We start from the raw sequence: 11,825 nt of genomic DNA on the forward strand, positions 1-11,825 counted from the left end.
TGTTTTAAATAAGCTACTGCTATGCGCCGACTTGTTCTACAGAAAAGATTGTGGAGTAGAGCTTTTGTTCCCCTAGTGCGAAGTAATGCCAAGTTGTCTTTTTGACAAATTCCATATGTTGTGACATCCTTAAATTCACTCTTTATAATTTATGAGGCGAGATCTCAACTGTGTAGATTTCAATTATCAGCATTTTCCATAAAAAAAAAACTGGAGGCTAGAGCTGGAGAGGCAGTCATGATGTTGTGAGAGTCTAGCCAGGGCCTGCAAAGCCCGTCGGAGGCTCCGCATGCAGGGCTGCGTGAACACTGAAGGACAGCCGACAGCGGGCGCTCTGCCGTGGGCACGCTCTGCCGTGGGAACGCTCCCCCTGGTTCTCCAACAAGCTCTGGCCCTGGCAGACATTAGGCTAAGCTACAAGCTTAATTACTCACCCTCATTTGTTGATGTACAACTTCGAACATTTCTCCCGTTAGCTGGTTGGTGCATGTAAAAGTACATCGAACAATTTCGTGCACTCCGTTGATATTTTTCTGTGGTAAAGCTTGTGGGCATGGCAGAAAAGTAGGTAGTTAACCGATAAAGCAAAAAGAGAGAAATTGGTGCGGCCCGTCATGTCTGCCGCGTGCTGAGAGAGCCGAGGATTTACAAACCGGAGGTCAGCGGACCACATTTAAGCAAAGAGCTTGCTTGTTACCAAAGATGATCCATCTCTGATATGTACACATTTAATTCCTATAAATAGATGTCTGCATCTGCATGTCATCTTTCTTCATTATTTTTGAAAAAGAAAAGAAAATATTCTTTTTGGGGAATTTGGTCCTCTGCTTTGTAGTTTATTTTTTTTTAGATTCCGACAAAAAAAAAAAAAATAATGAAATAAAACCGCACTGTATAACATTTCAGCCTTTCTGTTCTGGTTCTTCGATGACGGTATATTTGCATGTTTCTCTTTCTTGGTGAGAACCGACAGCATCATACTGACATCTAGTGGAATGAAGTCGCCGTGCATCTGTTATCCTAACGCGACTGCAAGGAAGTTACACTCTAAAATGACTGACAGCATTAGGATTTCATGAAAGCATTTGTTGTTCTGCAATTTTAAAAGCAGATATAATTAAACAAAGTCCTCAGAAACATTCTTTAAATGAAAATATGTAGCAGCATTTTATTTTAATAAGTAAAATAAAAATCTTACATTTTGGTGGTGGGGAAACAAAATGTAGGTTGAGATTTAAAAAAAAAAATAAAAAAAATTAAATACAATCAATACAATCAGCTTCTGAAGCCTGGCTGGTTCACTTGTCCATTTAGTCAACTAGTCCCTCAGCAAAACATGGCCATGTTTTGTCCAATAAAATGGCAAGACACACACACACACACACACACACACACACACACCAAAGCCCACTTTTATAGCAGCACAAAGAGCCAAATATGACCCTAGGAATAGTTTTTGGGCAAATGAGGCCACTAATAGATTAAAAACAGCAATCACCCTCCCCCCCTCTCTCTCTCACACACACTCACTCACACACTCACACACACACACACACACACACACACACACACACACACACACACACACACACACACACACACACACACACACACACACACACACACACACACACACACACACACACACACACACACACACACACACACACACACACACACACACACACTAAATCAAGTAGAGACTCCATAAACTGTCCATTCAATTTGGCGTCTGCATAGAAAATAAAAATGGCAACCACAAAATGTAGGTGTTATTGGTAATTAATGCAAGCATTTGGATGCAATGCCATTAAAAAAAAATATATATATATGTATATAAAATATCTCCTTTTGGGCCGTGCCATCCATCCCTAACAGCCCTTCGCTTTGTGTTCTAACTGCAGGGTTAAATAGGTACCGTTCCTGTGAGGAGAGGGGCCGTCCAAGCCATTCGCTCACTGTGCGTCAGTGTTTCTCCAATTTAGTCAAAGTCCCCGTGGTCACCCACGGCAGAGACATTTAAAAACATCTGATGTTTCCCCACTGAGAATCCATCGTACACGTGTGCACAGGTACTGCAGTGGTGCCGCTGTTCAGAGTAAAAACACATTGGAGTTCTTCTTCCGCTTACAGCTAAAAACGTAAAACTCTAAATTAGGATTCGCCGCCGTCGTCTCGTCACTTTCAGTGTTCGCTTCGCTACTTCGGAAAGTGCCGCTGTGGGGACGGAGTACGAATCCTGGGCCGGATCTTCAGCACCGCGGCATCCACTCGGACCGAGTCTTCGCTTTTCTCGCTGCTCTGGGGCGGAGTCAGGACACCTGAAGGTACAGGGCAGTTGACGTGACGCTCCAACTCCACATCCTGGTAGGAGTAGGCCTTGTCCTGTACGCAGCGGAAACACACAGATTAGATTAGAGTCAACATTTTGTTATAAAATATTGAAGGTTGAGTATTTATACAGATGTGTTGAGGGGATCTGTAACGTTTCCATTACAACCCTCCCTGGAAATGATGTTTTAAAACAACAAGACGTATACTGCGGTACTTTCACTTACCATCCATGTGATGTAGCACGCATGCGTCTGGATGTTGTGCACGTCATCTGCCGGGATTCCTACGAATGTTTTCATGGACGACCCACCAACCTCCCGCAGCGCCATGGCGAACGGCACCATCCACCTCACGCACTGCTCCACCTCCACCCTCTTCAGCGCTGCAAGGACACAAGGAGGAGCCGAGTGAGACCTCGGGGCAACACAACCAGGAAATATAAAAAAAACTAAAAACTAAAGCCGTCTTTAATAAAAAGGTTTTTTGTTTTTTTTTACCCGAGACAGTTTCCACCAGCTCCAGAGAGGAGAAGTGAAACAGGGCTGAAGCAGCAAGGATGCCGTTGGAAAACTCAAGGCATCGCACGTCTAGCATACACAGGTCCAACAACTGGAGAAAAGAAAAACAGAGAAAAACAACAGTAAATATCAGAGCACGCCTCCAAATGAGTACTGCAAATACTCATAACAAACCACGACGATCTCTGAAAGCTGAACTGCGGAGCTCGCAACTGTAGGGCAGCAACAAGTGGAACTTTGACGTCTTAGTATTTACTGGATGGTACTAAAGACGAGTTCAGACTTCACATCGGCCGAAATTACAGCCCGACTGGAGACGTGGGGCGTCTGCTCGGATTGGGAACCATAATCAATCATTCTATCTCACGTAGTGCGTCACAGTGGTCGCCGCCTCCCGGCCGAAAGACTAGCATGTTTACATTCCTTTTTATTTTGCTCTAGAGTGTGTGTGTGTGTGTGTGTGTGTGTGTGTGTGTGTGTGTGTGTGTGTGTGTGTGTGTGTGTGTGTGTGTGTGTGTTGTATATTGTTAGAGGTGTAAAGCCTTGTTCGTTTACGTTCTTGTTCCTGGAAGTGGGTTTCTAGGACCTCCTTCTCTACGACGTGAAAGACGGCAATTCACGACTAAAATGGATAAATCTGACCGAGTAATGTCGTGTAGAGATTAAGACCCAATACTGGCTCTCTCTGAACTAAGTCGTCACTCAAAGTAGACCGTATTTCACCCTCAAAAAAGGGAAAAAAAGCCTTCAGTTGTGCATTTACAGTGAATTTAAAGCGTCTTAACCACTGCTGACTAGACGCTGTTCTCTAAGGTAACTCCACTTTACAACTTATAAAGACCAGAATTGGCTTTTCACACAAACGTTTAGCCCTCCGTAGTTGTAATGCAGTGTTTTGCTACCTCTGCGATTTGCGTGAAGGTGGTCTGTGGATATCTGAAGACGAGCAGCTCGTCGGTGTCCTTCAGGTAGGCCACCTGCATGTAAACGCTGAGCCAGGAGATGGGAGTCTGCGGGCTGAGACTCCACTTCAGCTCCTGTGGTAGAAACGGAGAGAAAGAGCAGACCAACCTGCAGTGTTAAGAGTAAAACACCACCAACCAGTGGCGTGAGGAGATTCTGCGATATGTATACGATTGATGTGTGCGCGTTCCTCACCTTCATGATGATGATTTCCATACTGAGAATCTCATCTTCAGTGCAGGCTTCGTCTGTAACATAGGCAAACTGGTGGACTTTGGGAGGATACATCTCCTGGAGGACGGAGAACAGAGAATCATTACAATCAAATCAAACCACGTATTGTAAAATGCTGTAGTAGTGCAACTAAGATGAAGCCCCTGAAGCGAGCTAGCCCACAACGCAGACCAAAAAGAACCGCAGGCCACGTAACGCCGTCTCACTCTGTGCACCGCCAACACTTCTCACCTCTACTTTGGCAGCGATGAAGAGACAGGTGATGCCGATGAGCTGCAGCGTTGACTTGAAGACGTTTCTCTGCGTGGCCATGAAGCGATCGAAGTAGTCCTGGGCGAGGTGGTACGACTCCCTGTGCAGTTTGTACACCTCACTCACCTAAAGCATGCACACAAAACAGGACATCAACGCACGCGACTTCAAACCACATTCACCGGTAGGGTCGCATACGAGAGTGCACTACGGACATGAAATGGTATCAGGGCGGTCACAGCCATTTATGTCCCTGCCAACTACCGTCTTCCCTGTTTTACACCTATTTAGATACTGATGTTGAACTGGTCACTAACTACACACCTCCATGAGCCAGTCCAGGAGAACGGCCCTCATCTTGGGCTGCAGGTGAGGATGTTTCTCCATCACGTGGACGTCCCTGGTGTAGGTCTTATCCTTCTCCAACATGTTGTTCCACACCACATCCTTACTGGCCCAGCTGAGAGTAAAGCAGAGATGGACAGCAAGGCAAAAAAAAATGAATGATACAACAACCACTTGCATTAGAAGTAGGATTTTCCATGGACAGTTGGATACATTAACCATGAGATCAAAAGAAAATGTGGAGTTGACATATTTCAATCTAGTTCCTACAGGGCTGTACTTTAATCACAGGTAGTGATTTAAAAAAAAAGACAAAAAAGGAGAAAACTACAGAAAAGAGAATGCTGTGAAAGAAGACAAGCTAAGCTTTGACAACAGGCTGAGCTTAATTTGTCTCCGATATGCGTGTGATTAGCTGGAGCCTAACCTGAGAAATTCAATCTAACATCAACAGAACTCACCACAGTGCCGGAAGCGGAGCGCAACGCACGGGTGTTACAAACACGTTGTTGAAGTTGTAGTGGGGGAAGCCCACGTTTATCAGGGCGACTGGTTGGTCCTCTTCCTGATCAGGTGTGGGGATCCACCTCTGGGGACTCGTGCAACTGGCATCGGGACTCCAGTCCACCTTCACAGGGGGAGAGAGGACAGAGCAGAGCGATGACAACCAGACAACGGGAGGGTGAAGTCGCAGCACAGAAACATTGAATCCTGATAAGAAACTATAGACACACCTAGCGAGAGTTGAGGCAGTGTTAACAACAGATCAGCAGATAAGTAGCCTTAGAATGAGCAACCAAATTCATAGTGGTGTTGCATTTGACTCAATACAAACCAAGAAGTCAATGTGTCACCGGGCCACGGACACGTTAACAGAACTGAGGCGCTGGTTGAGATCACAAAGCATACCTCGCATTCACGCTGCTTCTTCTTCGTCATCTCTGCTACCTCGTCATCCAGGTCCTGTAAATACTGGAGGATACAAAAATAAAAAAAATTTAAAAAAAAAAAAGAGGAAAATGAATGTATTGTTTTTTTTGAAAGATTCAGATCACAAACCTCACAGAAATCCACAGTGTAAACATGTCATGTGCAACGCAATATCAGCTGCATCAATCAGTCATACTTCACTTAGTTGCTAGCAATGGTGATTATATGTAACAGCAGTTGTATATTGGAGTTGTTCAAGTAGGCCCTATTTGAACATTAGCAACCTAGCCACGGCTAAGTTGGTGTGTGTGTGTGTGTGTGTGTGTGTGTGTGTGTGTGTGTGTGTGTGTGTGTGTGTGTGTGTGTGTGTGTGTGTGTGTGTGTGTGTGTGTGTGTCGGCCACTTCTTTGCCTCCGACTCTTTTCACACCAATGTTACTTACAATGGCAACATCTGCCTTCCTCTTTCTCGGTCGTACTGTAGTTTCACTGGGCGCCTCGGGAGCAGCAGACGTCGGTTCTGTCTCTTCCCTGTGAACAGCCCATCAGAAACACGCTGAGTCTCCAGAGTAGACGCATAGAAACACGGTGAACACGCTTCATATATGTGAATGTGCTCAAAATAAGATCCTATAGCATCGAGCTAACTAGCCGGATGGCTAAAGCTCCATCCACTCAACTTTGCTTTCCTGTCGTCACACTCACACACACACACACACACACACTTTGATTGACGCGCTTAAGAAAAGAGCCACGAATGAAACAAACACGAAACTCACCGTTGTCCTCGCATTATATATAGTTGGGGCACGTGTCCGTTTCGGAGTAAACCTGTGAATGAGAAATGTTTGAGTTATATTTTAGGGTTTATAAACCAGCATTCATTCACTCCCAACCCCCACTCTCAACTCCCTCCTTCTGACAAAGCCCGACGCAGCCTGGCGCGGGGAAATGGAAACGGTACGCGGTGTTAAAAGTCGTGAAAAAGAGCACCACGCGACACACGTACACTCGTGAAACTAACCACCGACTGACATCAGACACCACGTTAGCTGCTCGGCGTTGATATTTCGCGTATTTTTAAGGGTAAGCTGGTTATTTCCCCCCCAATAACTTCGGACAGCTGGCTCGCCACATAATGGCCTAACGACAGGCACAGCTGAGGCGGCCTGCGTCGTCTCAATTCGCCGTTTAACAGCGACAACGTGGAACACCCGGCATGAAACAACGCGTCGTTTAAAGCGTGAACATCCGAACGAACCTTCACTTCATTGTCCAACTTGTTGCGGTGTTTGGTTAAGTTAGCATTTAAGTCGGCGCAGCTACAACAAAAAAAAGTTGCAGCTCGACATAGCTTACTCGACGGTAAACGCAGCGTTTCAAACACTCACCTCAAGATTCCGCCCTTGAAGTTCACTCGTATTCACGTCTCAACAACAAATGTGGATAGTGTGTAACTTCACGGACTTGTTGTTCAGACTCGGGGTGCTCTGTCTGTGTGTGTGTGTGTGTGTGTGTGTGTGTGTGTGTATGTGTGTGCATCCAGGCCGGGCTAGTTCCTCTGAGCTGGCGCCTTGTAGAGAACAGATGACTTGAAGCGTCAACGTCAGAGAGGAGTGGATTTAACTTGGCGCTAAACCTCCAGCTCCACCGCCTCTTTATGCTCGAAGTTACACTCAATTCACCCCCGTGTCGACTCTATATCGCGTGTGGAACACGTAGCTGCTATATAGTCGGCGTATATTGCGCCAAATAAAAGGAAAAATACGTTTATAAAAGTTAGCAAAACGAGGAGGCGGGACCGCTGCGGTGACAGCTGCAGGGGGCGGGGCTTCCAAAGAGGAAGTGCCCGGGTACCGCGTGGCTAGTCTGTCGGATGTAAACAAAGCAGTAGTCCTTTGCGATTAAATCTAAAATAAAGGTTAACGCGACCGAATTGCGGCGAAGTAATAGAGCCCCGTCGTTGAGTGGACTCCACGCGTGGTTGTCTCCCACTGTCACCGTAGGCGCATCTGTTATTTAGCAAAAAAACAGCAATGTTAGCCCGCCGATGCTTCTGCCGGGTTAGGGCGCCCATTTCCAGCATGGGTCGCAGTATCTATACGTCCAACATCGCAATCACGTAACGTAAAGCCTTTTTTTCTATTAACGAACTTGATGCAGTGAAACATTTGTGTTTAATCCAGTTACAGTTCAATTGTTTTCTGCACTATCTTTTGGAGACGGTTTATTATTTAAATCGTTTTTTTGTTTGATTTACTAAAATTGACCCTTGGCCAGTCATGTGATCCCCATGCTTAGAAAGACAAAAACAAGATTATTTTTTTTTCGTCCTCTGCTCTCTGGTTGCTCCACCTAAAAGCGGGATCATGAAGTTTTTGGATCTTTTTGGACGCCTAAAACCCGTGGTTATTGGAATGGTTCATGTTAAAGCTTTACCAGGTAAACTGAGACTGCACTGACCTGTGTCCGTCAATGTTTAAATGTAAATGTTTCAGTTGCTTAACTCAAGTAGAAGCAGTGTAACAAAAACTGTCCTGTAGTTTTGTGTGGTAAATTTGCAAAGTAACTAAATATTTACTATATCAAATGAACATAGCTGAGTTAAAACCTACAATACTATCTTTGAACAGTGGAAGTAAAAGTGTAAAGTGGAATGAAATGGAATAACTCAAGTAAAGTACATTTTGTCCTTGACTAAATGTTGCATTGCATCACTGCATATTTTGGGAGCTATAACGTCTGATATCTCAGGAACCCCCCTGGGTTGCATGAAAATGTCCCAAATCACTGAAGAAGCATGCAGGGAGGCAGAAATGTACCGCGATGCAGGGATTGTAAGTCATTTCACACCGTGTGTACATTCCTTACACATTTTGAAGTCTTCCAGAGCAAGCCGGTAACCATTCCCCATAAAAAAAAAACAACCCCTTTCTCAGGATGGCGTGATCATTGAGAACATGCACGATATCCCGTACTCCTTCTCTGTGGGCCCGGAGGTGTCCGCCTGTATGGCCGCAGTATGCGCCGCCGTGAGGAGCGCCTGTCCTCGCCTGCCGCTCGGAGTGCAAATACTGTCTTCTGCCAACCAGCAGGCCCTGGCCGTAGCTCTGGCTTCAGGTTCGGTCTTTGCATCAGTTGTCGTTGTGCTGCTTATGAACTACCAAAGGTCAAAGGTCGGCCACTTGTGCGTAAGGTCGGTAGGTCGACCGTAGTCTCGTAATGTCACTGTGTGCTCACAGGTCTGGATTTCATCAGGGCGGAGGGTTTCGTCTTCTCTCACGTGGCCGATGAGGGTCTCCTGAATGCCTGTGCCGGGGACTTACTGAGATATCGCAAGCAGATCGGAGCTGAGCACGTGCAGATCTTCACCGACATCAAAAAGAAGCACAGGTGAGATCGCCATCCGTACAGATCGATTAGTAAATCAAACCTGATGAGCCACTGAGAGAGACCGAGTTTGACACTTAATATCTCTGAATACAACTGTAGTGGTTCTCTTGGAACTACTTTTTCCTCTCATGATACTGACAGAACTGCTGATCCATTCCTGTTTACTGCTAGATGGAGATTCATAGAAATTGTTTAGTGGTGACTCAACCAAGTTTGTCAGTAGCCTCAAAATGAATTTGCTTGAGCGTGGCTGTCAATTGGGTCGGGAAGGGTTTTAAATTTGTAGTTTGACAAAATGTAATTTGTACTTAAATTTAAGGATAAAAACATATCTATTATTTCTGATGATTTCAAAATATGCTCTTGAATGTAAGAGCGTTCCAATGGTTGTGGTGCATACCCTATAACCAGAACGTCCCTGGTTTCATTTGATGTGCAGCTGAATTTTCTCCTTATTCATTTATCATAAATATATTACTTTATTTGTTCATTTCTAATATGGAAATATGAAGGATTCCACACAAATATATTAACTAAGTAAAAAAATGAGAGTCATGTCGGACTGTGTGGGACAGAGAGACAGACTGATGTAAACCATGGTGTCCAGACTTAGTCTCAGTTTTGTCCCAGACTAGTCTTGCTCCGCCTGTGTCGTCCCCAGCTCCCATGCCCTGACGTCGGACGTGAGCATCGAGGAGACGGCGCGTGCCGCAGAGTTCTTCCTCTCAGATGGACTCATCGTCACGGGAGCGGCCACCGGAGCGCAGGCTGACCCGCGGGAGCTTAGAGGTAAGACGCCGCTTAACAGCTTCCTACTCCGTTTAGCCAGGAGCCACGTGAATGCTTTGATCATGCACTGCTTAATGCTCTGGCAATACATTTGGACAGCAACACAACACAAGCTATTTTTCAACATTGATTGGACATTCATCTTTTTAATCAAAGTATCCAATTAACAATGACATACCATGAGAGCAGATTGTAACTCTTGAGATTTGCTAATGTTGCTCCATATCTACTGGATGTGTTCTGTTTGCTGGCAGCTTTGTCATATCTACTTTATGAGGTGTATAATATGTCAATATGTTCACAGCTTGTTGGTCAACAAAACTAAATCTATAGCTATAGTTACTTTGAAGATTTACGTACAACACATGGTTTTTACAAAGCCTGATTCAAAAACATAAAACAACTTTTACTTTTGATAGAACATTTAACTTCTGTACCTTTTACATAAAAAAAATAAAAAATAAACATTTTTCAATGCAGGAGTAAATCAGTATTTTTAAATTGTGGTATTGAGACTTATCTAAATACCTCTTGATCCAATACTATTGTACAAACGTGCTCCTCTCACATTGTTACGAGTACCTGCACTTTCAATACTTGACTGCGTTTAGCTGGTACTACTTCTGTACTTTTACCTTAGTAACATTTTTAGTTTAACTTCTTTCACATTGTGGCGGTCGACCAGAATCAGTCAGTGGGTCTTGAATCCGACCATGCCCGTCTCCTAGCAACACCAGGGCTGCTGTTTTAAACAGTCCCCAATACGACATACAAGACTGTCAACACCTGGAGCTAAACAGGCACTCAGCCTGGGTTTCATGCACGCGACACGAGTGCATGTGTGTTGACAGAGACACACACACACACACACACACTCTCCCCCATCTCTTTCTCTTTCCCTCACACACACACACGTGCACTCTCTATCTCGGTAACACAAATATCTGACACTGGTCAGACAGAATGATACTGGAGCTCACATGTCAGTGTGGAGGTCAGCCGACTCCTGTGTCCAAAGTTCACCGGGTGTATCACAGCCTCTCTTGGTTTTTAGAGGCTTTAGATCTATCTATATGTATATATCTATATATATAGATATATATCAGCTGTTACACACTATAGAAAGGGGGGAAAACAATATCTAGTTCGTGTGCTGTATAAAAAGAACAAGTTAAATGCATAAACAGACACAATTTTCTGTAACGATTTCAGGGAAAACTTTAAGAGCAAATCTCACTGACCAATGATTGCTGTTTTTTTCCCGATCATTTAAGAAGGACTTAAAGGGACAGTGTGTAGGATTTCGGTGGCGTCTAGCGGCGTGGTTGCAGATTGCAACGCACTGAATAACCCTCCGCTCACTACATTTAAGTTTCAGCCCGGATTAGATTGACAAGGTCTGATCGATACCTGAATACTTCTATGTTGTGACCTTTTCAATGTCAACCTCTCGAGCAGTTGAGGAAGATTCACTTTTTAACGTTTGAAAAATAAATCCTGAACATTAGCATTCATTGACCGGCCCAGAGTTTTAAAAATTGCATGCTGCATCGACATAACTGTGAACCCAAAGATGCAGTTTAGCATATTAGCAATGTTCTTGATTGTAACGCTCTGCTTCGTGTAGATTTAGTTAGACTGTACTGAAGATGCATCCATGCCGGTGAGAGAAGTGAAGGATAGAAAGCCGTGAAAGATGTATTTTTACCATTAGGTATTTTTGCTTTTTTTCCTCTTATCATGGATTTGTGGAACCATAAACTGTGTGTATTTTTATTTTTATTTTTTTTTAAAATTTGTAGCTGCCACTGCTCAGCTGTTTCTTGTCTTTCTGCAGAGGTTTCCCAGTCTGTGAGAATCCCGGTGCTGATAGGCTCTGGAGTGACCTACGACAACATCGAACGCTACCTCGACGCGCACGGAATGATCGTCGGTTCTCATTTCAAGGAGGGCGGCCACTGGGCCGACGCAGTCGACCCGGAGCGAGTGAAGAGGTTCATGGGAAAGATACGCGACCTACGAAAATGAGCCCCAGTTCCTGAAACGTGTTTGCTTGTACGTGGACTAC

At 44.6% G+C, this 11,825-nt stretch overlaps 2 protein-coding genes across 3 annotated transcripts; one reads left to right on the forward strand and one right to left on the reverse strand.

The window, feature by feature from the left end:
- Positions 1-1,167: 1,167 nt before the first annotated feature.
- Positions 1,168-7,192, reverse strand: ccne1 (cyclin E1). Its single transcript, XM_068710723.1, has 12 exons — positions 6,967-7,192; positions 6,355-6,406; positions 6,019-6,106; positions 5,556-5,618; positions 5,108-5,274; positions 4,626-4,761; positions 4,281-4,427; positions 4,011-4,106; positions 3,755-3,889; positions 2,832-2,943; positions 2,559-2,716; positions 1,168-2,385 (listed from the first exon to the last, which is right to left on the reverse strand). The coding sequence occupies exons 2-12, from the start codon at positions 6,366-6,368 to the stop codon at positions 2,200-2,202; spliced, it is 1,302 nt and encodes a 433-aa protein (XP_068566824.1). The 5' UTR covers positions 6,369-6,406; positions 6,967-7,192; the 3' UTR covers positions 1,168-2,199.
- Positions 7,193-7,422: 230 nt separating this feature from the next.
- zgc:162297 (uncharacterized protein LOC555865 homolog) lies at positions 7,423-11,785 on the forward strand. 2 transcript variants are annotated; one of them, XM_068710726.1, is made up of 7 exons: positions 7,423-7,702; positions 7,938-8,017; positions 8,330-8,412; positions 8,515-8,695; positions 8,818-8,968; positions 9,630-9,757; positions 11,595-11,785. In XM_068710726.1, the coding sequence occupies exons 2-7, from the start codon at positions 7,945-7,947 to the stop codon at positions 11,783-11,785; spliced, it is 807 nt and encodes a 268-aa protein (XP_068566827.1). In that variant the 5' UTR covers positions 7,423-7,702; positions 7,938-7,944. The 2 variants fall into 2 exon arrangements, with proteins under 2 accessions (XP_068566827.1, XP_068566825.1); XM_068710724.1 differs by having other exon boundaries at positions 7,423-7,697.
- The last annotated feature ends 40 nt before the right edge of the window (positions 11,786-11,825 follow it).

Source organism: Cebidichthys violaceus, unplaced genomic scaffold (assembly GCF_023349555.1).
Source record: "Cebidichthys violaceus isolate CVI_PGR_0920_01 unplaced genomic scaffold, fCebVio1.0.p SCAF_16, whole genome shotgun sequence".
NCBI lineage: Eukaryota > Metazoa > Chordata > Actinopteri > Perciformes > Stichaeidae > Cebidichthys > Cebidichthys violaceus.